Here is a 27,346-nt window from a genome sequence, read left to right on the forward strand (position 1 = left end):
CAAGGATTGGGCCCTTGAGAATCTTAACTTTGAAGAAAAGTTTACAGTCTTAATTCAATTTCACTGCCTATATAAGGCAATAGAGAAGTTTCATACTGCTGTGACCTTTCCAATGTTTAAAACAGGTGGAATTGTTCTTTCACCACAACTTTCAACAAAATTACTGGTACATGTTCCTATTCTCAGTTTTCAAACACCCTCCATTCTATGGGTCTCCAGAGTAAGGTAAAATAATATTTAAAAAAAGTTTAGAAAGACACTCAGAAAAATGAAAAGGAACTGGGTAAATTGAAGCTCACAAGTCTACATGTCCAATGTACCCATTTATACATGGTGGATGATCTGGTCTATAGAACATGCCCTATAGTCATGCCTAGCATCAACTATCTTGATATCCCTACCTCACTTAATAAGTAGTATATTTTTGTCTTTATTTGGGGGAGGGGGGAAACCTAACATTTGTTGTTTCACACTTTATGAAGAATCTTCACCCTGTCCCTGCAAGTGTCTGGGTTATTCCTTATAATGGAAATATTAGCATCATAATCTATGGTCTCTCCTAACTCACCTTGAAATAGATATGCCTGCATTGTGGACCAAAAAAGAAAGGAAAACAAAAACAGCAGATAAATGTGTTAAAGTCATTGTTTGAAGTGAAAAATGGCAATTTAGAGAAAGGAGCACGAGAGTGAAATTGTACTGTTTTCCCTGAGCATTGAAAATAGGATTAAAGGATTGAAAGCTTTTGTTTTTAAAAATAGGCAACTATTCGTTGATCATAAAAGTTTGAGAATGTGCCCTATTTTAAACTATATTTTAAAATTATTTATTTGCCTGCCATAAAATGTTTTTGGCTACTTACATTTTGTCTAAACTTAACATAGCTGTGAATTCCTAAAATAGCTGTGTACAATGCAATGGATCATACATAAACTGAAAAATATCTTTCAGATTAACGAAACATTTACATTACCTTAGAGCAGGTGCCAGTGTTTAAACTTGAAAAATTCTGCCTTAATAATTAAGAACACTGTGGTAATCGGTCCAAAAAAATCTGTTGATTAATTTTTTAATGTTTGTGTGTTAAGATATCCTTGGTCAATATAGAAAAAGGAAATCTCTCTGACATAGGTCACACAACATGGCCCAATATTTTTATCTACCAATATTGCCCACTTTAATTTCTGCACAACTGGCCAAAATTTTTTGTATAGTTATTTATTTGATCTGTAAAGAATTATGCTCAACGTAAGCAAAAATGGCTTCCAACAAAAGAATAATAATACTTTATGTTGTTTGATGAATCTAACAATGCTTTATATTGCTTACTATATTTCATAAAGTATTTTCAGATACATTAGGACATTTAATATTTGCAAAATTCCTTGAGGGGGAGAAAACAGAATTTTTACCATTGTTAAAGTTAAGGAAACTGAATCTTAGAATTTTAGTATCTTGCCTATGCTCAGAGTGAAGTTAAGACTCAAACTGTCATATTTCTACTCAGCTTTAAGGGTCAAGTTAATCGTTGTATTTTGTCCTTTGTGAATCATGTTTTGCTTCCTAATATTTTCAGTAAGTCCCCAAGTTTCAAAATACAGTCTCTGAATTTGAACTCAAGGCTTTTTCAGGTCCTTCCATTTTAAACTTCACCTGAGCCTACTTTCCCTGAAAGGATCTAGTTCAACAAGAACACATTTGCTGTGTTTTCCAGGTATCAGAAACTGTTAGGCAGAGCCATTCATACTGTCTCTCCAATGGTGAGCAAGTCTTATCAATATCACCTATGATACTGGAAAAAAAACACAATTCCTGACTTCATTCTGAACCAGGCTATAAAATTTCTCGTTTAGGGATGTGGGCATGTGCGGGAAGAATTCCCAATAATCTGATCAGGAGCTGAGGTTGCCAATATTAAAATACATTTTAAAATTAAGAATTAAATTAAGAAAAGAAGCTAAGATTGCAAATACTATGGAAGGACAAAGCAGATCTTGATTTGGATCACAGGATTACCAGTGGGATTTAGGAGTGAATGAGGAGGTCCTGGTTGAATAACTTCAATGACACAGTCTTTATTTCTGATGGAGGCATCATAATGCATGTAATAAGCTATGGTGCAGGTAACTTCCTCCACACAAAGGTTAAATAAATGTTGGTGGTGTATAGTACATAAGGTAATGATCCTAAGTGTTTGGGCCACAGAAAGCATTTATATTAATTTACTAGGGCTCACAAGGAAATATCACAGACTGGGTATTTTAAACAGCAAATTTATTTTCTCATGGTTCTGGAGGTTCAAAGACCAAGATCAAGGTAACAGCAAGTTTGTTTTCTTCTCAGGCCCCTCTCCTTAGTTTGCAGATTATTGCCCTTTTCTGTCTCTTTGCAGGGTCTTTCCTCTGTGCACACATGCCCTCGGGGTCTCTCAGTGTGTCCTAATTTCCTCTTCTGATAAGGACACAAATCAGATTGAATTAGGGCCCACCCTAATGGCCTCATTTCAACTTAACCACCACTATAAGGTCCCAGTCTCCAAATACAACCACATTCTAAGATACAGGACATTAGAGAATCAACACATGCATTTTAGGGGACACAATTCAGCCCAAAATAGCATTTTAGAAATATCAATTGTTTGATGTTTTACCCCATTCCCTACTTCCTCTCTTACTTGACTCACGGGTCCCAAACAACCCCTGTAGCTGCTTAGTTCCATTTGCTGCCCAGAAGTTAGTTTCTTTAGCAAGTTTGGTTACCTGAGAACTTGTTCATGAGGATTAGTGTGTGTGTTGGAGCTTCTAGGTAAACATTTGCATAAACATGAAGGCAGGGGCTTTCAGTGTCTTTATAGGAGAGTGAGAGTGAGTAGGGTGAAAATTTCTGGTGTGTAGTCCAACTAAAAATGGAAATCTTTTCAGAGTTGGATGTTTGATGCTCTTCAAAATTATCACATGGACCACTTCCCGTGTGCTCATCCTAAACTTAGGTTTGGACCTAGATAACCTGTGGTATTTTATGAAAATTTGTTGTTGTGTGTGTGTGTGTGTGTGTGTGTGTGTGCGCGTGTGTGTGTTTACTTTTTGATATTTTGGAAAATAAAATAATAAATATCGTTGGAATATGAAAATTTAAACTTTTATCACCCTTTTCCTTTGGAGAGAAGATTCATGCTTTATAATTCAACAGTCCTTGTTTACTTTTAACTTTCACATTTTTCAAACTTATGTGTCTGTGCTTTTTTTTGTTGCTGTCAATGACAAAGAGTTTTACCTCACTGTTTGCTTAAATTCTCCTCAGTGAGAATTCAACCACCACCACCACCACAACCACCAAAACAAAAGGAAATATAAATGTAGTGTTTCTTTTTGAGTCTGATATTGTGTGGGGTTGTACATTTCTTGTTAAATTATTATTGATTCTATAACTGATTCTGCTCTCTGTCAGTACCATTAGCCCTCATAGACCATTTTTGAGGTATTTCAGAAACACTATCTGGAAGATATCTAATAAAGATGAGCTTGCATGTAAACTTGATGATCACTATACACCTATTTTGTCATTATTCCCTTTTGAAAAATGAGTTAAATTAATCTTTCATGCAGTTTTAAATCTTATTTTGTATTTTCACAGAAATTTTCATTTAAAATTTTACAATTGAAAATGGAATTTAAAGCTTCAAGTTTATCATCAAGAATTAGTAGATTAATAGCCATCATACCTCTTTTCCATAATTTTTGTTAGCTAATAAGGGTGAACGTTAAAATTCCTAACAGATTGGCAATTGCTATTGTTTTGGCCCAATGTTGGTATTGCAGGGATGAAGAACCAGGAAGCCAGCTGGTTACAGATAAGTTCCATATTGACTGGGACTCAGTACTTGTCGACACAGATAGCATCATCATTGCACGATTTGATGGCAGAGGAAGTGGATTCCAGGGCTTGAAAATTTTGCAGGAGATTCATCGAAGGTTAGGTTCAGTGGAAGCAAAGGACCAAATAACAGCTGTGAAGTAAGTGGCTGCACATATTCCTATTGTTTTCTCTATAAAGATCAGTGCTAGGTAAATGATATATATTGTGATGGGTGCTGACTCAGATATTTGTATTTTAGTTATTAGACAATTTTCTAAGTTAAGCACATAGACTATTGCATTTTTTCAAGTACCTTTCTTTCTTAGCACCATAATAAAAGAATTATCATATTTCCTCTGTGGAATTAGAATTCACTTTGGATTTATGAAAATGAAAGATCTTAATTATGCTGCTATTTTTTAAATCATAATTCAAAATGTCTATTATTTCTGTAGTTAATTAACAATTCCTGAGCTTTCACAGTTACAATTACTACACTGACATGAAAGAATGACCTGAGAAATCTAGTAGGTTCTTTAAAACTGTACATAGAAATAGGCAAGAATATTTTTTAAATGTAGATGTCATTTCAGTGTGTCTGTAATGGGGCACAAGGATTTTAAATGGGACCCAATAGTCTGCATTTGTTAGCAGGCTACCAGGTGCTACCCAAATTATTGGACCATCACTTTGACTGGAAAGATTTTGAAATACATGGCTTTTATACATCAATAGAACTGCAGCCACAAAAGTATTTCTAGTTTGATTTGTGTTGTGTGTGTGCCAAGAATGAATTTCCATGTGCATTTAACTCAAGAAGATATAACAATTTTTTTTTCTTTTTCACTGCAGATCTTTATTGCAACTACCATACATTGACTCCAATAGATTAAGCATTTTTGGAAAGGTAAATAGTAGAAAAATTGTGTGTGTTTGTGTATGTATAATTACTTTCCCCAATTTACTCTAAATTATGTATATCATTCTTTAGAATATAATATTATAACTACTAAATATATGCATTCAATAATGTATTAGTTAACCAACTATTTATTAGTATCTAGTGCCTGGTGTTAAAATAACAACAGGATATAAAAGAGCTCTGTTTTTATGAAGCTTACCTTCTAGAGGAGAAAAAGATAGTAAACAAATAAATAAAAAATATTTTCATATGACAATAAATCTTATAAAAAATCAATGGATAAAAGTTAACTGCAGGAAAGACCAATGTTATTAGATTGAGTGGTCAGCTAAGAACCCTCTGATTAAGTGGTATTTAGGCTGGGACATAAATAATCAAAGGGAGGCAGTCATAGAAATTGCTTAAGGCACAGCAGGAACAGCAAGCTTTGGGAAGACGAACATGTCTTAGAATCTGAAAGATGACCAAATGCATAGTTATGTCTCCTATATTTTCTGCACAAAACTTACTTCTTATAGCAATAATTTTTATTTCAGATTCAACATCATTTTTAGAGTAATAAAATCTACCTCGTGTAGGTGTTTATATACCTATCTCATGTCGGTATATAAATATGTCTCTGGGCCAGATGCTATAAGGATACAGAGATGAAAGAAAGAAATCTTGCGCTATTCTAGACAAAGCAAATTATTGGTGTTCATGGATTTAAATATTGAGTATTTTCAGCTATTCCTAAATGAACCCAGAGACACATGCCATAAAATAATTGGTAATTTTCTGGCGGCATACATGTCCTCCCCCACTTCAGATACCTGCAGTGCACCAGTGTCTTTATTGTATTTAACTCTGGTTGTCAGTAATATTCAAGGGACCAATAAAAATATTTTGTGAACAATATCCCTATAATATAAATACAAACAAATAAATGAAATGCCCTCATTAGTGGTAAAGGTATTAGTGAAAAAACAAAAATGTCTAAGAAAGTGGTCATTTCAAAGGAATGGGAACTCTAGCTACATTAAAATGTGCATATAGTGAAATGGTGTCCCATGCTCCAACATGGATGAACCTTGAAGACACTGGACTTGGTGAAATGAGCCAGGCACAGAGGGATAAATACTATGTGATTCCCTTTATGTGAGGCATCTAGAGTGGTTACATGCATGGAGAAAAAGAGTACAATTATGGTTGCAGGGCCTAAGGGGTGGGGGGAAAGGAGAGCAGTTGTTTAATGGGCGTAGAATTTCAGATTCACAAGATGAAAGCGTTCTGGACATCAGTTTCACAACAATATGAATACACTTGATGCTACTGAACTGTGCATTTAAAAGTGCTTAAGATAGTAAATGTTATGCTATTTTTTACCCCCTCCCCATGGAAGTGCATCTAGTGGAGATCATTATACTCTTTAATGCTCATGATATATGCAATAACTTACAAAGGACTCAGGGCTTCTGTATTTCAGCACTCTACTTGCTGCACACAAAAACAGGCATCAAAGAACAAATGAGTTGTAGGAGCATTCATTAGTATGGAAATTTAGAACAGATTCAGAAGGTTTAAACAGCCTCATGAAGATAGTGGGACATGGACTGATGGTAAACATTATTCAGCAAATAGAGGGCAAGGAGTATAGTCTGATGTAGATGCCAGATTCAGGAAGGAGAACATGTTTGGGGAACCTGAAATAAATTTACTATCATTGATTATAGGCAAACATAATTACTGAGAAAGAAAGGGTATATGGCAGCACTAGGGCCAGAAATTCACCATCTTTGATCAACTTATTTCCTTTACATTCAGCAATATTTGATTGAATGTCCAATTCCTGCTTTTTCCTTTTGGTATAAATTTTTTTATGGTCTGTATATCTTCATCTGTATCTATATCTATATCTGAATCTACATGGACATCTACATCTAAATCCATATCTACATCTATATCCATATCTACATCTATATCTACATCATCTACATCTGCATCTACATCTACATCATCCAGCCAGCTGGCTAACTCCATCCATTATAATTTACTTTGCCAGCAAAATGAAACTTACTTAGAAGTTCTGAGGTACATTTCACTTTTGAGCTTCAGAATGCCAAAATAGTGAACTGTAAGAAACTGGTCAATATTTTTTGTTTTGTGTATTATTTGTTCTAGCTCAATCTTTAAGATTTGGAAAGCATGTAAGCTAATTAAGAAATACAGTGATAGTGTTCCTAAGAATGTTTTTTTCTATCAAATAATGTAGATTTTAGACTAACCTTACCTATTTTTTACTTATTGTAATGTTAAACTGTAAACAGAAGGAAAACAATGATTAATAAATGCATGCATTCTAAAACTATTGCATGTATATTAGAGGGAAAGGGATGAGATAAACTTCAGCCAGCATTAAAAAAAATAAACAAACATACAAACAAAACCTGGGCATTTATATCCAATTTTATTTTATTTTTTTAAATATATATTTTTATTGATTCCAGAGAGGAAGGGAGAGGGAAAGAGAGATAGAAACATCAATGATGAGAGAGAATCATTGATCGGCTGCCTCCTGCATGCCCCCTACTGGGGATTGAGCCTGTAACTCAGGCATGTGCCCTTGACTGGACCCTTCAGTCCATAGGCTGATGCTCTAGCCACTGAACCAAACCAGCTAAGATTCCAATTTTATTTCAATATTCCACAAATACTCTTCTAGTATAGGTAAGCAAGATTTTATAAAAATAAAATAAATTTGTTAAAATTTAATAAGAAATGCAAAAATGTGTGGCAAATGGAACTGACATAATAATTGAAATGAATGGAACAATCTCATCAGTGAGTAACCAATAAAAAGACAGAAGAATTGAAACAAAGCAGTCTATACTGATTATTGACTTTTTTACCTAAATCAAATGAAAAACTTCCTCTAATTGACTACAGAGTCCATGTGATGGCCACCAGTTTTGATATCTTTCTGATAGATGTGAGCTGTTTTGAAATAGATGTTATTTCTCTAAAGTAAATTAAATTAAAGCAGCATTTTGATTAGGTTCTTAAATGGTACAGAGAGAATCATGTACAATAGCTTTCACTATCATTAAGTCTTAAAGAGTATTTCGCTTCACTGGTCTCAAATTTTCATATTAAAAATAGTGAAATACAACTCTTTGTGTAGCAGCATGATATGCAACCCTAGTTTCACTTGAGAATCACATGGAGACTCCACAACCCATCACCACAGATTGAATTGTTTTCAAGAGCATTGATATATTTTTTGAAGGTTCGTTCATCTATGGCAGCCTCAGGCAAACTACGGCCCGTGTCCGGCCCGTTTGAAATGAATAAAACTAAAAAAAAAAAGACCGTACCCTTTTATGTAATGATGTTTACTTTTAATTTATATTAGTTCACACAAACACTCCATCCATGCTTTTGTTCCGGCCCTCCGGTCTAGTTTAAGAACCCATTGTGGCCCTCGAGTCAAAAAGTTTGCCCACCCCTGGTCTCGGGCACGTTGTCTGAAGCTAGGAAGATGTTCTGGTTTGTTCTTTATTATAATACTAGAGGCCCAGTGCACGAAATCTGTGCACTCAGGGGGGTGGTGTCCCCAGCCTGGCCTGTGCCCTCTCACAGTGTGGGAGCCCTGTGATCGATCGATTGCCCCAAAGAGGTAGGCCCTGCCCATCCATCCGGGGTTCCTCAATGGATTGCCCCAAAAAGGTAGGCCAGAGCTAGGGGTCTCTCCTCTGTGCTGCGCAAAGCCCTGGGACTCCCAGCTTCGCTGCACAGAGCCACTGACCCGCCTCCATGCCACACATGCAGCGCGAAGCCCCCACCCACCCACATGCGCCCACTGCACACGCAGCCTCTTGGTGATCGCTCCTTACGGCATGAGGGCATCACAGCATGAGGGCGTCAGGACCACATAGGCTTTTTTTAGTATAGATTATGCTACAAGGACTTGCTATTCAAAATGTGAACCAGCAGCATAGCTATGCCCTGGAGTTTCTTGTCAAATCTTAGAATCCACACCAGATCTACTGAATTCAAATATACATTTTATTAAGATTTGCAAGCACTTTGAATGAACATGTAAGTTGAGAAGCATTTTTCTAGGATCTGCTCCTTCTTTAGAAGGCACCATTCTTCTTAGTTACTGAAGAAAATTAACTTCTAAGAATCATATTAAACTGAGGTAAACACACACACAAACCAACATAAAAACATAACACCAATTTATTATTTTATATTATTTATATATGTGATATACAGTTCTGTGGACTGCAATACTCAACTATTTTCTCAAAGTAGTAAAGTATATATATATAAACAACTAAATCATAATCAGTGGAAGTTTGTTAGGGCATTTGTGTAATTAGAACCCGAAAAGTTATTTCCTAAGATGTGATCATCTACAATGCATTTCTCAAGGTGGGGATAGCATTGCTCGGTGGGAAACAGTTGAAACCTCTTGGCTGTGACACCCTTGCTCATCTCTCTGACAATCCCTGAACAATGCTTTCCTAGGGACAGCATTCTTAGGGGCTAAGCAGCTCTTTACTTCCTCTGCTTGACTCATCGTGCCTCTCATACCTCTGAAAAGGAGCAGAAGATGCCACACCAGACTATGCCTCTTTAGCCAAAGGATAATTTTGAGTTGATTGTTTTTAAGAAACAGCAGATCCTTCTACTCTGAAAACAGACAGAGTAGAAGTTACTCTTTTATAAGAGACATTGACATTTATAAAGAACATCTCCATTCTTGTCTCCCTCTCTGTACCAACAAGAGAAAGATGACTCTAAACCATTGATGGCGAATCTATGACACGCTTGTCAGAGGTGACACGCGAACTCATTTTTTTGGTTGATTTTTCTTTGTTAAATGGCATTTAAATGTATAAAATAAATATCAAAAATGTAAGTCTTTGTTTTACTATGGTTGCAAATATATCAAAAAATTTCTATATGTGACACGGCACCAGAGTTAAGTTAGGGTTTTTCAAAATGTTGACACACCGAGCTCAAAAGGTTCGCCATCATTGCTCTAAACCATAAGAAATTCTTAGCAATGAAGAAGGCACTGACTTAAATTTACATAACAAGCCCTATCCTTGTTTAGGGATCTTTTCTGGGTTACTTCTTAGAACTAACCTCTCCCAATATCTTCTTTCATTGAAGATGGTATTTAAGGTGGTGGCTTGGGCTTTCTCACAGAATTACTCAGTGTCCCTGGTTAGTTCCCATATAGTCATGAGGTATACATGTTAAAAACAAAAACAAACAAAAAACCTTGTGCTTGTTTTTCTCTTATTAATATCTATTAAAAGGCATTTCATCCAAAAATTAAGAAGGATAGGAAGAAATTATTTCCTCACCCCTCCATTCTCTCTCTCTCTCTCTCTCTCTCTCTCTCTCTCTCTCTCTCTCCCCCATTCTTTCTTTCTCCTTTCTTAATGCTTTATTGATTTTTAGATAGAGAGGAAGGGAGAGAGATAGAGAGCTGGAAACATCAATGAGAGGGGATTGAGCCCACAACCTGAGCATATGCACTGACCAGGAATTGAACCAGTAACCTCTTGGTTCATGGGTTGATGCTCAACCCATGAACCACACCAGCTAGGCTCCATTTCTTTCTTTAGATGTGTTAGCACAATTAAGCCTGCTACCTTTAAATTTTGCTAATCAATAGCTATTTTTCTATCTCTCAAAAGGACTGAGCAAAAACACTCTTGGTGGTTTCACTTTATAAAGGGTAATTTTATTTCAGTTATCTCCTTATTTTGGAGGAAGCTTTGCTCAAGCTTCTGGGTACTAGGTGAATATACAAGTAAAAAATTGATATATGTGGGGATGAAAAATAATTTCCCCTTTACTCTTTTGAGTTATTGGCTAAGATACCATGTAATAAAAGACAGATTAACAAGAGAATAATAAAAATATGTTTATTGACATTTATACCTCATGTTTACATGGGAGATACCCAGGGAAAAATGAGTAAGTCTCTGAGGTGGCTTAGAATTCAGGCTTAAATTACCAGTTTTTTTTTTTTTTAAATGTGTTTGTATTTATTTCAGAGAGAGAAAGGGAGAGAAAGGAATAGAAACATCAATGATGAAGAGAATCATTGATCTGCTGCCTCCTGCATACCTCCTCCTGGGGATAAAGCCCACAACTAGGGCATGTGCCCTGACTGGGAGTCCAACTATGACCTCCTAGTTGATTCATGGGTCCATGTTCAACCACTGAGCCACAGCAACCAGACCTAAATTATCATCTTCATAGGGAAACAAGAGAAGAGATAAAGGTCTTTTAGGAGAGATAAATGACTGGTAAGAAAGATGAATAGGACATTAGCAGAATAGATGGGAGATGCAGTTTGTGGCAAATTTTTTTCTGTCAACTTTTATTCTCCTCTTTTATGACAAGAGTGAGTCTTCCCTGATTGATGGAATTCCTGGGGAAGGAATCTATAACAATCGAGTTCCTGTTGGAAGACCTGTCTTTATGAGAGTTCAGAGAAATCCTCTCCCTGCATTTGTTGTTTTTTAAGTATCTCTAGCTCAAAATAACAAATATGCCATTGTGGAACATTTTGGAGTGGAATATTCTGCTACTCTTAACATACATTCTCTTTGCCATTTCATTAATGTCTGACTGCATTTTATACTTTTTATGTATCAATATTTAAATGATGTTTCAAATAAGCATAACTTAAATTCTGTACTTATTATATCAAGTGTTTAGTGAGAATACTAGATTACTTTAGCACTAAACTACACTAGAATCATCTAGAAATCTTTTAAAAGTAGACCTCATCATGAAACAATTGCACCAGAATTCCTAGTTGAGCATCTTGATTTATTTTTTAAGAATTTATAAAAAAATTTCAAGATGGTATTTTAAAATTAAATTTAAACAATAATCCAACTCATCTAAGTAGCAACATTATTTACCATATCTCATTTCCTTCAAATATTTAGTTGCATGAAATTGAAAGCAGAATCTATATTCATTTATTTATTTTTATTTTTAAAATGTTTTTAAATGGATTTTTAGAGAGAGAGGAAGGGAGAGAGGGATTGAAACATAAAGGTGAGATAAACATCAACATCGGTCAGTTGCCTCCTGGACACCCCCTGTTGGGGATGAAGCACCCAATCCTGGCATTTGCCCTGACCAGGAATTGAACTGGTGACTTCTTGGTGCATGAGTGGATGCTCAACTATTGAGCCATACTGGCTGAGTCAGAATCTGTATGTATGATAATAGATTTTAAATATTTAATTATGCTTTCTTAATTCTACATAGCCATCATTATTATTAAATGATCTACTATATATATATATTAAATCATATATAACTTATTAAATCATATATCATTTTAGGTTTCATATATATATACTAGAGGCCTAGTGCATGGATTTGTGCACATTAAAGGAAATTAATTAGAAGGTGGCCGGCAGGGCGAGACTGGGTGAGATGGGCCAGATATGCCCTGAAGCCAACCTCCAGTGGTCCCTCTCCAGCTGGGGCTCAAAGGCCGTCTGCTGAGTGAGCAGGGTCCCTCTGGCAGGTGGGGTCACTCGGCCTGGCCTGCGGGGATCGGCTGAAATCGGCAGTCTGACATCCCCCCAAGGGGTCCCAAAGTGCGAGAGGGCAATCTGCAAAGTTGCTGTTGCTTGGCAGCTCCTGCACTGAGCATCTGCCCCCTGGTGGTCAGTGCATGTCAAACTACCAGCCAGTCACTTAGCCTTATATATATATATAGATATCTGGCTTGCCTAAAATGATATATGATTTAATAAGTGCTGTATTTGCATAGCTTCAAATTATTTTGGGCAGTTTACAAATATTTGTTATGAAATTAAAGAGCAAACCTTTGACACTTGGTGCTATATGATTAATTTTATATTTTACCTAAAATTATTAAAATAATGTTCTATAAAAATTTAAACAACTATTTTCAAAATTTTATGTGTACAAAGTGGTCTTTGTGTTACCAGGGAGATTTGGGTATCCATTTCCCCCTGGGTCTAGGGCTGGAACTTGTGTTCTTATCATATTTCAAGAAAAATAATTTTCTGAGACTCACTCAGAAGAGTGAGTGATTTTTATTTGTGTGGAATTATATCTTGGGTTTCCAAAGTCCCATTTCCCTTAGTTTAGTTCTGGAAGAAGTGTAGAGCTGAAAGCAAAGCTGGTGTCCAAAGTTTCCATCCCATGGTGCAGCTGGGTCAGTTCAGTATCAGGCTAGTGGCAGTTGCTTAGTCCATTGTGTGTGGAGGCCACATGACTGTGAGCCATGTGGGAAAATGCAGGAGAATGCAACATGCCAAGAACACAAGAGCAGAAGAGAAACCAAGAGCCCAAGAGAGGGCATTCCTAGGGAATTAAATACCTGAAATGTTGCACCCTTGAAATGGCCATGCCTATTCTGGCCAATGATCTGTTCCCAAATGTGATTGACAGACAAGTATCTTCTCTAAGTCACCCCAGCTTTACTGGGCATGTGTCTATCTCCCCTCCATTGGAATCCTAGGGAGTAGAAATGTGTAGCTTCCTGTTGAAGCTGCTCAAATAACATGCCTACAATATTTGGTCTTCCCTTTGCTCCTTTCCTATTATTAATAAACTAGAGGCCCGGTGCCCGAAATTCATGCACTGGGGATTGGTGGGGGGGTCCCTTAGCCAAGCATGTGCCCTTTTGCAGTCCGGGACCCCTCCCTTGTTACTGCCCACCTGCTTGCTGCTTCCTACCGCTTGGCTTGCTGTTCCTTAGTGTTGCCACGAAGGCCTTGGGTCTGCTGGGTGCTGGGCCTGCGGGTTTGTGTCTCTGATACCCCCAGCAGCCCCAGCACCAAGGTGACGGGCCTTGGGGCTGCTGGGTACAGGCCCCCCGTTGCGTGTTTGTGTCTTCTATCAGGCCCCCAGCAGCCCCAGCAGCCCCAGCACCACCTAAATAACTTAAGGGAAACTTTATTTAGTCTTCTTTTAAAAGCAATCTAGTTTAAAAATGAGTTGCAGTTAAGACAGAACAAAGAACATGGTACCTAAGAGTGAGATAGAATGACAGAGGAGAGGCTGGGCACTGGTCAGGGGCTTACATGCCAACTGTTCTACACCTGGGAAATGATGTAAAATCGGTTTCTTTAGTTTTCTGCTTAATCGTCTTCTCCAGCACTGAGGTCAGAGGAGCCGCCTTCCAGCCCATAGGCTGCTTCTCAGAGTCGAAAATTTCGCCATAGGCCTCTGCCTAGGACAGGACCTCTGAACCCCCAGGGTGCATAAACACACAGGGCTTCCATCAGGCTCCGCTGATCCCGGGGCCGGGAGGCCTCTCGGCTCTGCTGATCCTGGGGCCCTGAGGCCTCTCGGCTCCGCTGATCCAGGCTACCAGGAGGCCTCGCGGCTCCGCTGATCCCAGGACCGGGAGGCCTCCTGGCTCTGCTGATCCCCGGGCAGTGAGGCCTCTCTGCTCTGCGGCTTCAGGGCTGTTTGGCTTCGCTCTACCGCTTGGAGCTTGAGTATGCAGATTAACCGCCATCTTTTAGCTTCTATAATTGAAACATTGTATCTTTTGGAGCTGTTGCTTCAGGAGCTCAGAGCCCTGCAGCTGCAGGAGGGAACCTTGGTTTCCTCTATCGCTGGGGCAACCAAGCATCCTGTTCTCAGCTGCCTGGCTGCCTGCCGCCATCTTGGCTGACAGTTAATTTGCATATACTCACTGATTAGCCAATGAAAAGGGTAGCGGTAGTATGCTAATTACCATGTTTCTCTTTTATTAGTGTAGACTAGAGGCCTGGTGCACAAAATTTGTGCCCTGGGTGGGGGGTGTCCCTCAGCCCAGGCTGCACCCTCTTCAATCTAGGACCCCTCAGGTAATGTCCGACTGCCGGCAGTCAGACATCCCTCTCACAATCCGAGACTGCTGGCTCCCAACTGCTCACCTGCCTGCCTGCCTGATTGTCCCTAACTGCTTCTGCCTGCCAGCCTGATCACCCCCTAACCACTACCCTGTCAGCCTGATTGATGCCTAACCACTTACTTGCCAGCCCGATCACCCCCAACTGCCCTCCCCTGCCAGCCTGGTCACCCCCAACTGCCCTGCCAGCCTGGTCGCCCCTAACTGCCCTCCCTTCCAGCCATCTTGTGGCTGTGGGCACCGCCAAATTTGAGGGTGTGGCAGTCAATTAGCATATTCCCTCCTTATTGGCTGTGGGCACTGCCATCTTTGTAATGGTGTGAAGGTCAATTAACATATTCCCTATTTATTAGAGAGGACAGATTAGTAGCAATTGTATTGTTAGTATACTAGAGGCCTGGAGCACAAATTTGTGCACCAGTGGGGCCCCTCAGCCTGGCCTGCAGGATCAGCCTGAAATCAGCTCTCCGACATTGCCCAAGGAGTCCTGGATTGTGAGAAGGCAGAAGCCAGGCTAAGGGACCCCACCGGTGCACATTGGGGCTGAGGTGGGATGTGGGAGGTTGGTCAGCCAGGGAGGGACTGCAGGAGGGCTCCGGGACATGTCCAATTCTTCTTGCTCAGTCCCAATCAGCAAACTAACCTACCAGTCAGAGCATCTGCCCCCTGGTGGTTAGTGCATGTCATAGCTAGCGGTTGAGTGGCCTTAGCATATCATTAGCATATTACACTTTGCTTGGTTGAATGGCCTACTGGATGACTGGTCACTTAGCATATTAGGCTTTTATTATATAGGATGCTTTGTTCACATTGGGACATAATGAGACGTGATATGTAGATCACCAAACATAGTGATTGAAGCTAAAAAATCTACAAAAATTATATATATAATTTCTTTTGTTGCCAGGGGTATGGTGGCTATGTTGCATCAATGATCTTAAAATCAGATGAAAAGCTTTTTAAATGTGGATCAGTAATTGCACCCATCACTGACTTGAAGTTGTATGGTGAGTACTTTCTATAAAATGACCTAATACACTGTATTGATTTGTAGAAAACAAAATCCTAATGCAAAGGATCTCAATTGAGTTCATTTATCATGTGTTATCAGAGATGTTTACAGCTGTTTATCTTCTCTCTGATTTAATCAATTTTACTGAAGTATGACAATTAAATGTGAAATATAAAAATTGAATAATAAAATATTCTATTCCAATTGTTTTTAGTTTATTCTTAAATTTCTGTTTTCTTGGGTCACAGCTTCAGCTTTCTCTGAAAGATACCTCGGTATTCCATCTAAAGAAGAAAGCACATACCAGGTAACTAATTTAAAAATAATTAAGAAAGAAAAGTATTTCTGTTCTGAAAACTCAGTAAAAATGTAAATGCAGGTAGAACTATATATACAGGTGTTTTCATTTCCCTTTGTAGGCATCAAGTGTGCTACATAATATCCATGGCTTAAAAGAAGAAAATATATTAATAATTCATGGGACTGCTGACAGTAAGTATTATATTTGCTGCTAGTCATTGATGGAATCTGAACTTGAACAAAAGGGGTACATTCAAAGACTTGCTCAAAAAGGGCCATATAAACCTACTAAAGAAGAGAGCAGAGTGGCACAAACTCTGATACATGATGGGAAGTGGGAAAAAGGAAGTCAGGACTAATAATAGAGAAAGATGTGATCCTCAATGGCAGCGCTATGTGATACAATGTTCTGGATGATAGAAATGTTCAATCTTTGCTGTTGAACACACTAGCCACTGGCCACATGTGGTTCATAAGCATATGTTCATAAGCATGTGTTTACAATGATTGAAAAACTTAATTTTTAATTTTACTTAATTTTACTTAATTTAGTGGCTAGTGACTACTTTTATTGTACTATTTAGCATACCTCAACAGGACACTAGCCTAGAAAATAATAGGACAGCATTGAGATAAAATTCTGAGGCACTACCCACTTAAATTGTTAACACCTCTCATTTGTCACATTAAACATCGGAAATGTATGTGACTGATATTACTAGTAATTAATAATATTTTATAGTCACATAAAGAACTTACATTTTTTTTTATTATTCTGTGTAAAACTTTACAACAGAGGCCTGACTATCCATAGCTCCATTCAGAGATGAGAAAAAACACACACACCAATTTCAAGGAGGAAACTAATTTATTTAGCACTATTGGCAAGTGAGCCTTGAATTAATAATTCCTAAATTTTGAACTTGTTTGTGTTGGTTCAACCTGCCTTGCCTAAGTATTTTTACTCCATTATAAATAGCATATAACTAAAAAAGAATTATAGCAAAGATCATACCAGGTCTTGAGTTTAACTTTCAAGCAGGCCATGGTTAAATTAGTGTTCAGCTCAGTATACTATATGTGTGTTTGAGTAAATAGGTAAGTGGTGGAAAAGAGACAAATCTCCCTTAAATAGAATTCTGAATAATTTATCTAGGCATTCCCTTTCAAGGAGGGAAAATTTAACTCTCCTTCCTCCCCACCTTTAGAGCTGAAATTACTGATTTGCTTTAAGAGCACTGTATAGAAAGGGGAGAAAAAGTAACTTTAGAATACAGAAACTTGACAAATGCCATTCAGCCAGGTGGTCAAGTTTAACATCAACAGTGACAAGTCACTTTGATAGTATGCACCATGTATGTAATTTCATAAAAAAAAAAAACACACAAAAACATATTCCCAGTCTAACGATGAGAAAAAACATCAGACAAACCCAAAAGGAGGACATTCTATCAAATACCTCAGAACTGTCAAAGTCACCAAAAACAAAGTCTTAAAAATTCTGATAGACCAAAAAAGCTTAAAGAGACATGATGTTTAAATGCTTCTAAGTTCTGTCAAATATACCATAAAAATGTAAACTCTTAGTAATAGGGGAAGTGGGCAAGGTATATACAAGAACTCTCAGTACTGTCTTTGTAATGTTTCTGAATATCTAGAACTACTATAAAATATAAAAATATTCCCCAAACCTACATGATACCCTACCTGTGTTGGGTGAAACATGATAAAAGAGAGCATAAACATTCTGAAGGACATTAGGCTTTTGTTCTAAGGTGTTAAGATATTATATGAATAATAATAGTAATAACAATAAGTAGCAATAATTAAGTACTGACTATATGTCACTATGGGAACCATGCCAGAGGCACCTTATGGTCAAGGCCAGTTAAAGCACAGAGGCCTTGTTGTCAATACACCGGACTTAACCGTGCCTAGGTTAAGTAAGATACCATACACAGCTGCAAGGCCACAGCGATCTCACAGTACGCTGTGCCCTCCTATAGCCAAATGATTGATGTCACAGTTGACAACTAGCCGTTTTTGTCTCTGGAGTAATATATCGGTTATTGACCAGCTAGTGTGAGAAGCAGAGTCGGTCAGCACAGAGAATGTAGCTCCTATGGGTGCAGGAGAGAGCAGAGCTCAGAGGAGCTGAGAGCTGGAGCTCATAGAGAGCTCAGATACAGCTATACCATGTTAACCAGCTAGAGTGAGCTGGGCAGGAGAGACAGGAGAAGCTGCTGAGCCACAGAGTTTAGATACCGCTATAATGTAAGGTGGTGAATTTAGAGGCAGCATGTGGCTGCTCAGATAATAGCTATAGGTACAGAGATTAATGTTACTGTGTAGGAAAGATATGTATTTACCAGCCTGCGTATGGCTGCCTATATGGGATTGCTGTGAAGGACTGTCTTGTCTGACGTCTATGTGGCCACTGGCTTCTGCAATAAAGACTCATTCTTATACACCCACAACTTCTCATGGCTTCTCCATCTACCATTTGGCATCCAAGGTGATCCAGCCCCTCAGCAGAGGGCTTGGACCCAACAGCTAGCACATAGTCGGGAAGGATTTAGAGGAATACATGAACTCAGAGCAACTCAGAGCAACTCAGAACAGCAGTGCTGAGCAGAGCTCTTGCAGTCACTGAGAGTCATAAAATGTGCCCAAAACTTTTAATATCATCTTACCTGTTTTTTACAAAAATACTGTGGTTGGTTATTATCACTCTTCTTATTGAACAAATTGGGAAAATAAATATTATGAAATTTATATAACTTGCCAAAAATCACACAAGTATCGATTCGTAGAAAGAGGATTTGAATCCAACATTGATAATCTTACTTATTGTGCTCTGAAGCTTCAATTGCAGCAATAAATTATATTCAGGATTAAATTATTTTATATCTAGCAATCACTGTAGAGTGTATTAGTGCTATTCAAGTTTCTCAATCACTACGTTGCAGCTACTGAGGTAAATCATCATTCCTGTCTGACTCAGTCATGGCCTGGTGCTTCACCCATCTGATAAAATGCAAGCAGAGATTCAGCACTCATCATGTTAAAGCAAATGCACCTGTCCATGCACACAGACACACACTCACACATACACTACACATGCACACTCCCTATGGGCTTTGTGGCTCAGTCATTGACACTATAATAAACCATTATTAATATTTTCTTCAAAAAATACCCGCAAATTAGTTCAATCAGTCAATTAGACTTTAAATGTTTAGTTTTAGGAAGGGGTCAAATGACAATTATCAATGAGCTTAGCACTAGAAACTAAACAGGAAAACAATCCATTTGGAAAGTCCATCTATAAAAAGGTAATATGCTAATTAGACTGGATAGACCAGACATCTTCCGGTTGTCCAGTCCTCCTTCCGGACAAAGCCACAGTGGTGGGGGCTGAGTCAGAGGTGATTAGGGGCAATCAGGCTGACTGGGGAGAGCAGTTAGAGGCAATCAGGCTGGCAGTCAGAGGCAGTTAGGGGTGATCAGGCTGGCAGGCAGAGGGGTTAGGGGTGATCAGGCAGGCAGGCAGAGGCAGTTGGGGACAATCAGGCTGGCAAGCAAAGGAGTTGGGGCGATCAGGCAGGCAGGCAGAGGGGTTAGGGGTGGTCAGGCAGGTAGGAAGGTGAGCGGTTAGGAGCCATTGGTCCTGGATTGTGAGAGGGATGTCTGACTGCCCACAGGGATCGGGCCTAAACCGGCAGTCGGACATCCACTGAGGGGTCCCGAATTGGAGAGGGAGCAGGCAGGGCTGAGGGACCCCCCCCCCCCCCAGTGCACGAATTTCATGCACCGGGCCTCTAGTTTATACATGTATCTTTCAATCTTATCCATAACAGGAAATAGTGTGTCCTTTCCAAAACATTATCTTACAGTAAAAAAATGAGAGATCATTTTACCTTAGCTATTGCTCCTCTTTATTAGCATTTCTAGTAGCTTAAAGTTACAGAGTGAGTCGTAAACTTCTTCAAAGATGACATGGTCATTCCCCACTAAGTACAATAGGAAGATGTTGGAAAAGACCTTGGGTAGATTTTAAAAAGATTGAAATGACCATTAGGAAGCTTTTATTTTCTGCTAGGTAGTAGTATTGTTCAGTATCATAGAATTAGAGCTATGAAGGATCTTAAACTATTGATAATCCTGCCCTAGTTTTACAAAGACAGGTTAAAAATGCTAGCTTCAAAGTTATTTACAGACATTTGAAGAGGTACACAGCATGGGAATGAACGGCGCAGGCAGCATGTGAGCAAAGTGCTGTACAGAGATTTGAGTGATTCCTCCAAGCGTTCAAAGCTGGTTAGGGCCAGGGCTACTCTCTACCTGGCCTGCTGTGCTGCTCACTTCAGTTTTGGACCTTTAGGGTCAGGCACAAGGAAGCTAGAAGGAAAGGGGAGAACCAGCATGATCCGCATTAAATATTTAGCCTTTGAATAAGGAGATGTGTGCTCTCTTTTCTCAACATGGGGTATTCTTTTCTAATTTAAAATAAAACAGAATGCCAGTATCTCACTGAGATTGGTCCCTGATCATCCTCAGAAAGGAACAGAAATTGGTTTGCTGCATTATTATCCAGACAAGTATTCACTACGTTAAAATTCTTATAATGGTATAAAATGTGTACAATTAAAAATGATAAATGATAACCAATAAAGTAAGTCTAAGTAACATCTGTATAATAAGTAGAGCCTTCCTAGTAGCTCCTGTTTCAGTTTATTTTTTTATAATGGGAAGCTCAAAGTTTTATCATAGCCAGGTGTAAGTCATTTCAATGTGCAATGTATGTAAAGTAAAATATTTAATCTTTTCGGGGGAAAAAGACATAAAATGTTCTTATCCTTATAAACATATTTCTTCAAATGTCACAATTTAATTTCTTGCAGCAAAAGTTCATTTCCAGCACTCAGCAGAATTAATAAAACACCTAATAAAAGCTGAAGTGAATTATACTATGCAGGTAAGCCAATTTTTTTGGAAGATGTGTTGATGTGGTTTCCTACCTAGGTTTTTTAGTTGCGAGATCAGAACACAACTTCTGTGCTACTCCATCCCCCATGCTATTATTTTTACTGTGTTTGTAGCTATCAAAGATTGATTTATTTTTTCTTAATTGTGCTGAGAATGTGGATCAGCTCATGCTTTACAGTTGTATAATAGTCTGATGCAATGTCTTTCTCCTGAGACTTTTATTCATGCTGCTATGGGAGGAATACATGAGTGGGATTTCTCTATTGCTGGCAGGAGGGCATTCTTGGGGCACTGCTGAAATGAGCACTTTCAGAAGCCTCATGGGAGAACGAGGTCCCTTAGAAGACTTTGGTTGCGTGGATTACATTCCTCAGTTTCCAATGTCCCATTTCCATCAAGCCAGTCCTGAAAGAGGGCAGCTGTGGGTTCAGCAAAGCCAAAAGCAGAGCCAGTGTCCAGAGCTTCTGTTCCATGTTGCAGCGGGCCCAGTTCAGCGTCCAGGCTAATTAAAGTCCATCAGTCCATTATGTGGAGCTTGCACGGCTGTGGGCCACATGGGCAAGTGCAGGGGAATGTGCCGCCTGCAGCAGGAGTTCCAAGAGGGCCAAGAGCCAAAAGCCAAGAGCGAGAGAACTCCTTTTGTTCAGAAGTTTAAATATTCAGGCTTCATGCCTAGGCAGTGGCCATGCCTATTCCTGCTAATTACCTATTCCCAGGTGTGACTGGACAGACAGGTAAGCATCTTCTTGCATCATTCAGACCTTATTGGGCATGCGTCCAAACTGCCTTGCCCAGTTCCTCCCCCCATCAATCTGTAAGGAACAGCTTTCTGAATAAATGACATACCTGTATCATCTAGTCTTCCCTTTACTCCTTTCCTGTTAATTAATAATGAGATCATTACAATGGCATCAAAATCACTGATAATGAATTCTTTTAAACTAATAATTCTCTTTCTTCTAGTCCCTTTGTCTTTTCCTCATTTTTCATCACTCTTATAAAAAGTTGGGAGGGGGAGTGGTTTCAGTAAATGTTATGAGAAAAAAGGAGAGATTAAAAAACCATTTAGATCTGTGCCTTCAACCATATTTAATACATATTTATTAAGAACTTACTTTACAACAGTCATTAAGTTAGATAGGTCAATAAGACATATTTTATATGACCAAGGGACTTTCAGTCTGAAGGAAGAGTTAAGAAGGAAATAAAACTAATTGTAATTTTTTAACATTTGGAAGAACTAAAAGTAGTTCAACATATCTAAAACCCAGGAACCAGTGTTAGCATGATGACAGGGTAAGGTGAACAGGTAACCAGATGGTGGGTCATACCGCTAGCACTCCAAAAGAGTATGTGGCTTTCCTCACAGGCACCAAGGCACCATTTAAAAATGTTTTACTCAGGAATTAATGTGGCAGCCTTTGTATTTGTATTTGGGGGAAAAAGTCACTAATGTCTTTTATATTGTCAAAGTAAAAATTCCATTGCACAAGATTAAACAAACAAGGAGGACTTTATTCAAGATTATTGCAATAAGGGAGAGAGACTAAATTCAACTTTGTTGAAATAAAGGGCTGAGAAGGCTTTGAAGCTAGGGATGAGGAACTCATAGTCCACTTGCATTTGGCTTTACCAAAAGGTAATGTAAACTTTCTTGTATCTTTATGACAAGTCCCTCCCTCAGAGACTGTGAGATAGGGGTGCTTTCCCCTTCAATGCTTATATGTCAAAGAGATGGTTTCCAGTCCTTGAGAAACATTTCCTGGGTTGTAAAACTGTCAATAAACAGAAAGAGGATTTCCATCCATTTCAAAGGACAGTGAATGAATTTATAATTTCAAGTTTTCTAAATTAAATAGGCTAAGAAAAGGGAGGTCAGAAGCTTATACTTATGAAGAAACTGTCTAATATCTCCCCCAATAACTCTCAATTTAAATACATAAAAATTATAGCCTGTCTTAAATATTGATTATGATATGATTATGATAAAAAAAGGAAAATGTTTTAAAATATATTTTATTGATTTTTTACAGAGAGGAAGGGAGAGGGATAGAGAGTTAGAAACATCGATGGGAGAGAAACATCGATCAGCTGCCTCCTGCACACCTCCTACTAGGGATGTGCCCACAACCAATGTACATACCCTTGACCGGAATTGAACCCGCAACCTTTCAGTCCACAGGCCAATGCTCTATCCAGTGAGCCAAACCGGTTAGGGTAAAAGGAAAATTTTTTATTTAAAGAACTCAGCGTGGGATTAGTTGAGATTTTGGTTAGAATTATTACCTGAAGTTTCTTTGCCACTTGATGAAAAAGAATGGGTTCTGAGGGACAATACTTGCTTTGGTAACTTTAAATCTTCTTTCTCTTCAACATCTTAGGTCTATCCAGATGAAGGTCATAGCATATCTGAAAAGAGCAAGTATCATCTCTACAGCACAATCCTCAGATTCTTCAGTGATTGCTTAAAGGAAGAAATATCCATGATACCACAGGAACCAGAAGAAGAAGATGAATAATGGACTCTATATAGAACTAAGGGGATATTGAGGCTCAATGAAATCTAACCAAGAGACTGTAATATTGTAGATGCTGCAGAATTCCAAGGGCAGCTTGAGGAGATGACACTGGAACAGCACACTCAGAGACAATAAACTAGAATTTGAATACAGATGTCGGGGTCTACTGTTTTGCCAAGGGTGCAGAACCTGTTTCTTTGTGTAAGGAAGGTCAAATGGTTTGTTTCTTAGGAGAAATTAGTTTTGCATTAAAGTAGGAATAGTGCATGTTTTTTTCTGTTATCCCCTCTTTGTTCTGTAACTAGTTGTTCTCGTTTTAATTTTAATGGCCACCATCTTTGAATACAATGCACAACATATCAGTACTACGGTCCCTGATCTTTGGTGGCTGAGTGGCAGTCTAACACTTTACTGTACCTTTACAATAAGTGCAATTCCTTCATTGCCTATTATTATGCTTAAGAAAATATTCAGTTAATAAAAAGAGGCTATTTTATGTAATTTCTGTTTACAAAAAAAAGCATTGTTAAATGGGTCAAAGGTCATGTAGAAATATGGATTTTAGCACCTTCCAAAGTTCAGCCAGTTACCAGTAGATATGATATTGTTAAACCAACACACAAGTGTGCGTTGAACAATATATATATACACACTTGTGCATATGCAATCAATAAATTTATCTTTACATGTTATTCATGCTACAAAGGATAAACTTTTGATGAACTAGAAGAAATGCTCTTTTACAGGCTATAATGGAAGCTTTGTTTAATGAGCCAAATATGATGAAACATTTTTTTCAATTCAAATTCTAGCTATTGCTTTCCTCTAAATGTTTGGGTTGTGTTTGGTATCGTTTTTAGTGGTTAATAGTTTTCTAGTTGCAATTTAATTATTTGGATATGATACCTTGTCACTTGTAAATTAGATACTTAAATATTAAATTATAGTTTCCGATAAAGAACTTTTGTTAACAATGCAATGCCACTGAGTACTATTTTGCTCTTTTGGCGGAGAAGGCTTTTTTAAAAACACTGGGTCCTTTTACTTCTCTCCCTCAATTCAGAATCAATTCTCTTTTTCATTGTAAAAGCAAAGAGCTGGATCATTTCTTTTGCTAGTTCCTATTTAGTATTTGGTGCCTGCCCAATTCACCTGTTACTGTTTAATTTAAATATTTCTAGAGTTAGAAATGAAATATTTTTTATTCATTGATGAAAAGTTCACAAACAGCAGTGTCTGCTGTTAACTTGAGATGAAGGCACAAGACGCATTCATTCCTGGTCTGTGCTAACTTGCAGTGGTAAGCAACTGAGAAAGTAAAATAAACTTCACTGTCTGAAGTCAACGTAAGTCATGAGGGGATTAAATTTGGTGACTAAAGTCTGAGTATCTTCGCACTTTACTTTAAGGATCATCCAGATGATATCGAAACGTCTGGAAAAGTTAAGCTAAATCTAGGTAATATACTATATTTTTGTGGTTTTAAAAATTCCTTAGTACAGGCTGAGTAAACATGACATTAGAAGACCAGGAGGAAACTTAAAATGTCACAGAATTGCTCCTATTCTGTCAACCCCCAAATCTGAGTATTTGGAAATGTGTGAGTCATTTGGGGATATTCTGTTCTTCTTCTGAATGCACTGGAATTGTGTCCTCACTGCTCCATTGAATTCAATTTAAAATGAGAAAGGCTCTTTTCTGAAAGACTCATTTCAGGTCTTTCTCAAGAATAGTAAACACATTAAAAAAAAGGTTGTAATATTTCAAAGGAAAGTTTTGCCTATTTTATTAAGATGGAAATTTCTTTTAAAGCTGATTTAAAGTCCAACGGAAGGTTTTTAATCAATATTTTAAATTTCAACCACTAGAGATTTTTATGATGCAAATAATTATGTTGTCTGAAAGATGTGGTTTTATTGAATGTCTATTTGAGTAACATTTAAAACGTATTTACCTTTTACTGTTCATCACTTCTCCTGTTTTATTATTATCAATGTTTATCTATTTTTCAATTAATTTAATACAATTTATAATGTGAAAGACATTTGTCTGGAACCCACTTTCACCTTTAAGGCTAAATAGATCTCAGAGGAAGACACACTATTTCATAGGAAGCTGCACATTTATCATTTGTGTGATATTTTGAGTTCGAATAATTATGCCATTTTAGGTAAAGGAATGCTCTCCAACACATAGACACCGGATACTAGAGGGATTGTACAAGTGGACTTTCCCAGTTATTCATTTGTCTTTGACCATAATCCCGCTGTTTTGAGTATACTGATGCATTCCAAGAGGTTCCTAGAACTCCAGTAGCAAGCTTTCCAAGTGACATTTTCCCCTTAAAGTTAAAAAATATCAAGCCAAACTGTAAAAGAAAACAGGTAAGCACTATCAAATCATCCACGGAGATAAACACATAATGTTTTGAACCTATTTGGAAGGCAAAAGTATTGTTTCACTAATTCTCTCCATGTAGGGCTCTAACTCAACACCTACAGACTAAGAAGTCGCTGCTGATCTGTTTGCATTTTCTGACATGACCAGGGAAAAGAATGCTCTTCTAAACCTGAATCTCAGCCCTGAGATGTGCCTCTTTTGATTGGATATTTAGCATAGACATCATTCCCATCCGGAGTCTTGCAGAGGCCAGTTGTAGATCTATTATATAACTTAAATATTGGTCTTTACTACAAGGAGAATTGCTTAAGCCATTGTCCTCAAATGGTGGGCTCTTGGGATGGATTTGCTCTCAAATCACAGTAACAGCACATGGCTTCTATAATCATGTATGAAATACTTGCTTTGTCTCTCCTCCCATGCCCCCCACCTTCACATCTGCAGGAATGAGCATTGCATAAATAAAACCTGACTCCTCAGCTGTGCTCCATCTTTCACTTCCTGCTCTGGGGATTCTCTGATACTAAATTTGTCTGCTGGAACCAATGGACTCATCCCTTACACACTGCAAACCTATATAAGGGTGTTAATGTCCCCATTAAAACCCAACTAATGGAAGACAGGAGCAGAAGACTATATATTCCTCTTTTTCTTCTCTCAGACAGTCCACATGGTCCTTGGAAGGCCCATGAATCTCAGCTGCCCACACCTGCACACCTTTCTAGTTCTCTCTTTCACATTTCACTCTTCTCAGTCCCCCACGCCTATTTCCTAAAATCACGTCCCAACGCAAACTACACGTGCATCAGCTGTTGACTCGGCTCTACTTTCTGGGCAAGACCCTTATTGCCACAAGTGCTTACCATTGTGACTATTATAGGACGAAGAAATAAAGTGACAATGCAGAATTGCTTTCATTAAAGTTTCAATGAGCTGTTTCTACATAGAATTTATTAGACTCTTACTGAGTACCAATCATGTGCTCAGGGCTCCATGTTCATTATCAAATTGAATCTTCTCCACATGCCCTAAAATAGGTATTATTATTCCCACTTTACAGATAAGAAACTGAGTCTCAGAAAAGACTGTAACTTGACCCACATTTACCTAACTAATGGGTAAATAGCCTAAACCTTAGCTCCAGCTAACATAGAAGCCCATGTTCTCAGCCATTATTCTCCTCAGCACTCCTTCAATAAGCAGGGTTTTAACCCATGTCCACCCCTGTAAGAATGGAGTCTGAGTATTTAAGCATATAGTTCCAGATATTTTTGAGTATTCAATAGCAGTAATACTAAAAGTTAAATAACAGCCCAGTGTAGCATGGTAGCTATATGGAAGCTACAAGAATCCCCTAATATCAAGAGAATATATCTGTTGAAGTTGTGTAAGAGTTATTCCTATTCATGGAACCTTTGCCCAGCAAACCACAACTGTGTCTG

At 38.2% G+C, this 27,346-nt stretch overlaps 1 protein-coding gene across 6 annotated transcripts in view; it reads left to right on the forward strand.

Annotated features, from left to right (window-relative positions):
* The window catches only part of DPP10 (dipeptidyl peptidase like 10), a 1,368,028-nt gene extending 1,341,239 nt beyond the window's left edge, over positions 1–26,789 (forward strand). For all 6 annotated transcript variants that reach the window (XM_070423111.1, XM_070423110.1, XM_070423113.1 and 3 more), the window contains 7 exons: positions 3,819–4,013; positions 4,708–4,762; positions 15,592–15,691; positions 15,945–16,003; positions 16,116–16,188; positions 20,901–20,974; positions 23,367–26,789. In XM_070423111.1, the coding sequence (XP_070279212.1) occupies positions 3,819–4,013; positions 4,708–4,762; positions 15,592–15,691; positions 15,945–16,003; positions 16,116–16,188; positions 20,901–20,974; positions 23,367–23,504 (694 nt within the window). In that variant the 3' untranslated portion in view covers positions 23,505–26,789. The remainder of the gene's footprint in view (positions 1–3,818; positions 4,014–4,707; positions 4,763–15,591; positions 15,692–15,944; positions 16,004–16,115; positions 16,189–20,900; positions 20,975–23,366) is intronic.
* Positions 26,790–27,346: the final 557 nt, after the last annotated feature.

Source organism: Myotis yumanensis, unplaced genomic scaffold, assembly GCF_028538775.1.
Source record: "Myotis yumanensis isolate MYYU_CA2020_CCGP unplaced genomic scaffold, mMyoYum1.0.hap1 SCAF_8, whole genome shotgun sequence".
Lineage (NCBI taxonomy): Eukaryota > Metazoa > Chordata > Mammalia > Chiroptera > Vespertilionidae > Myotis > Myotis yumanensis.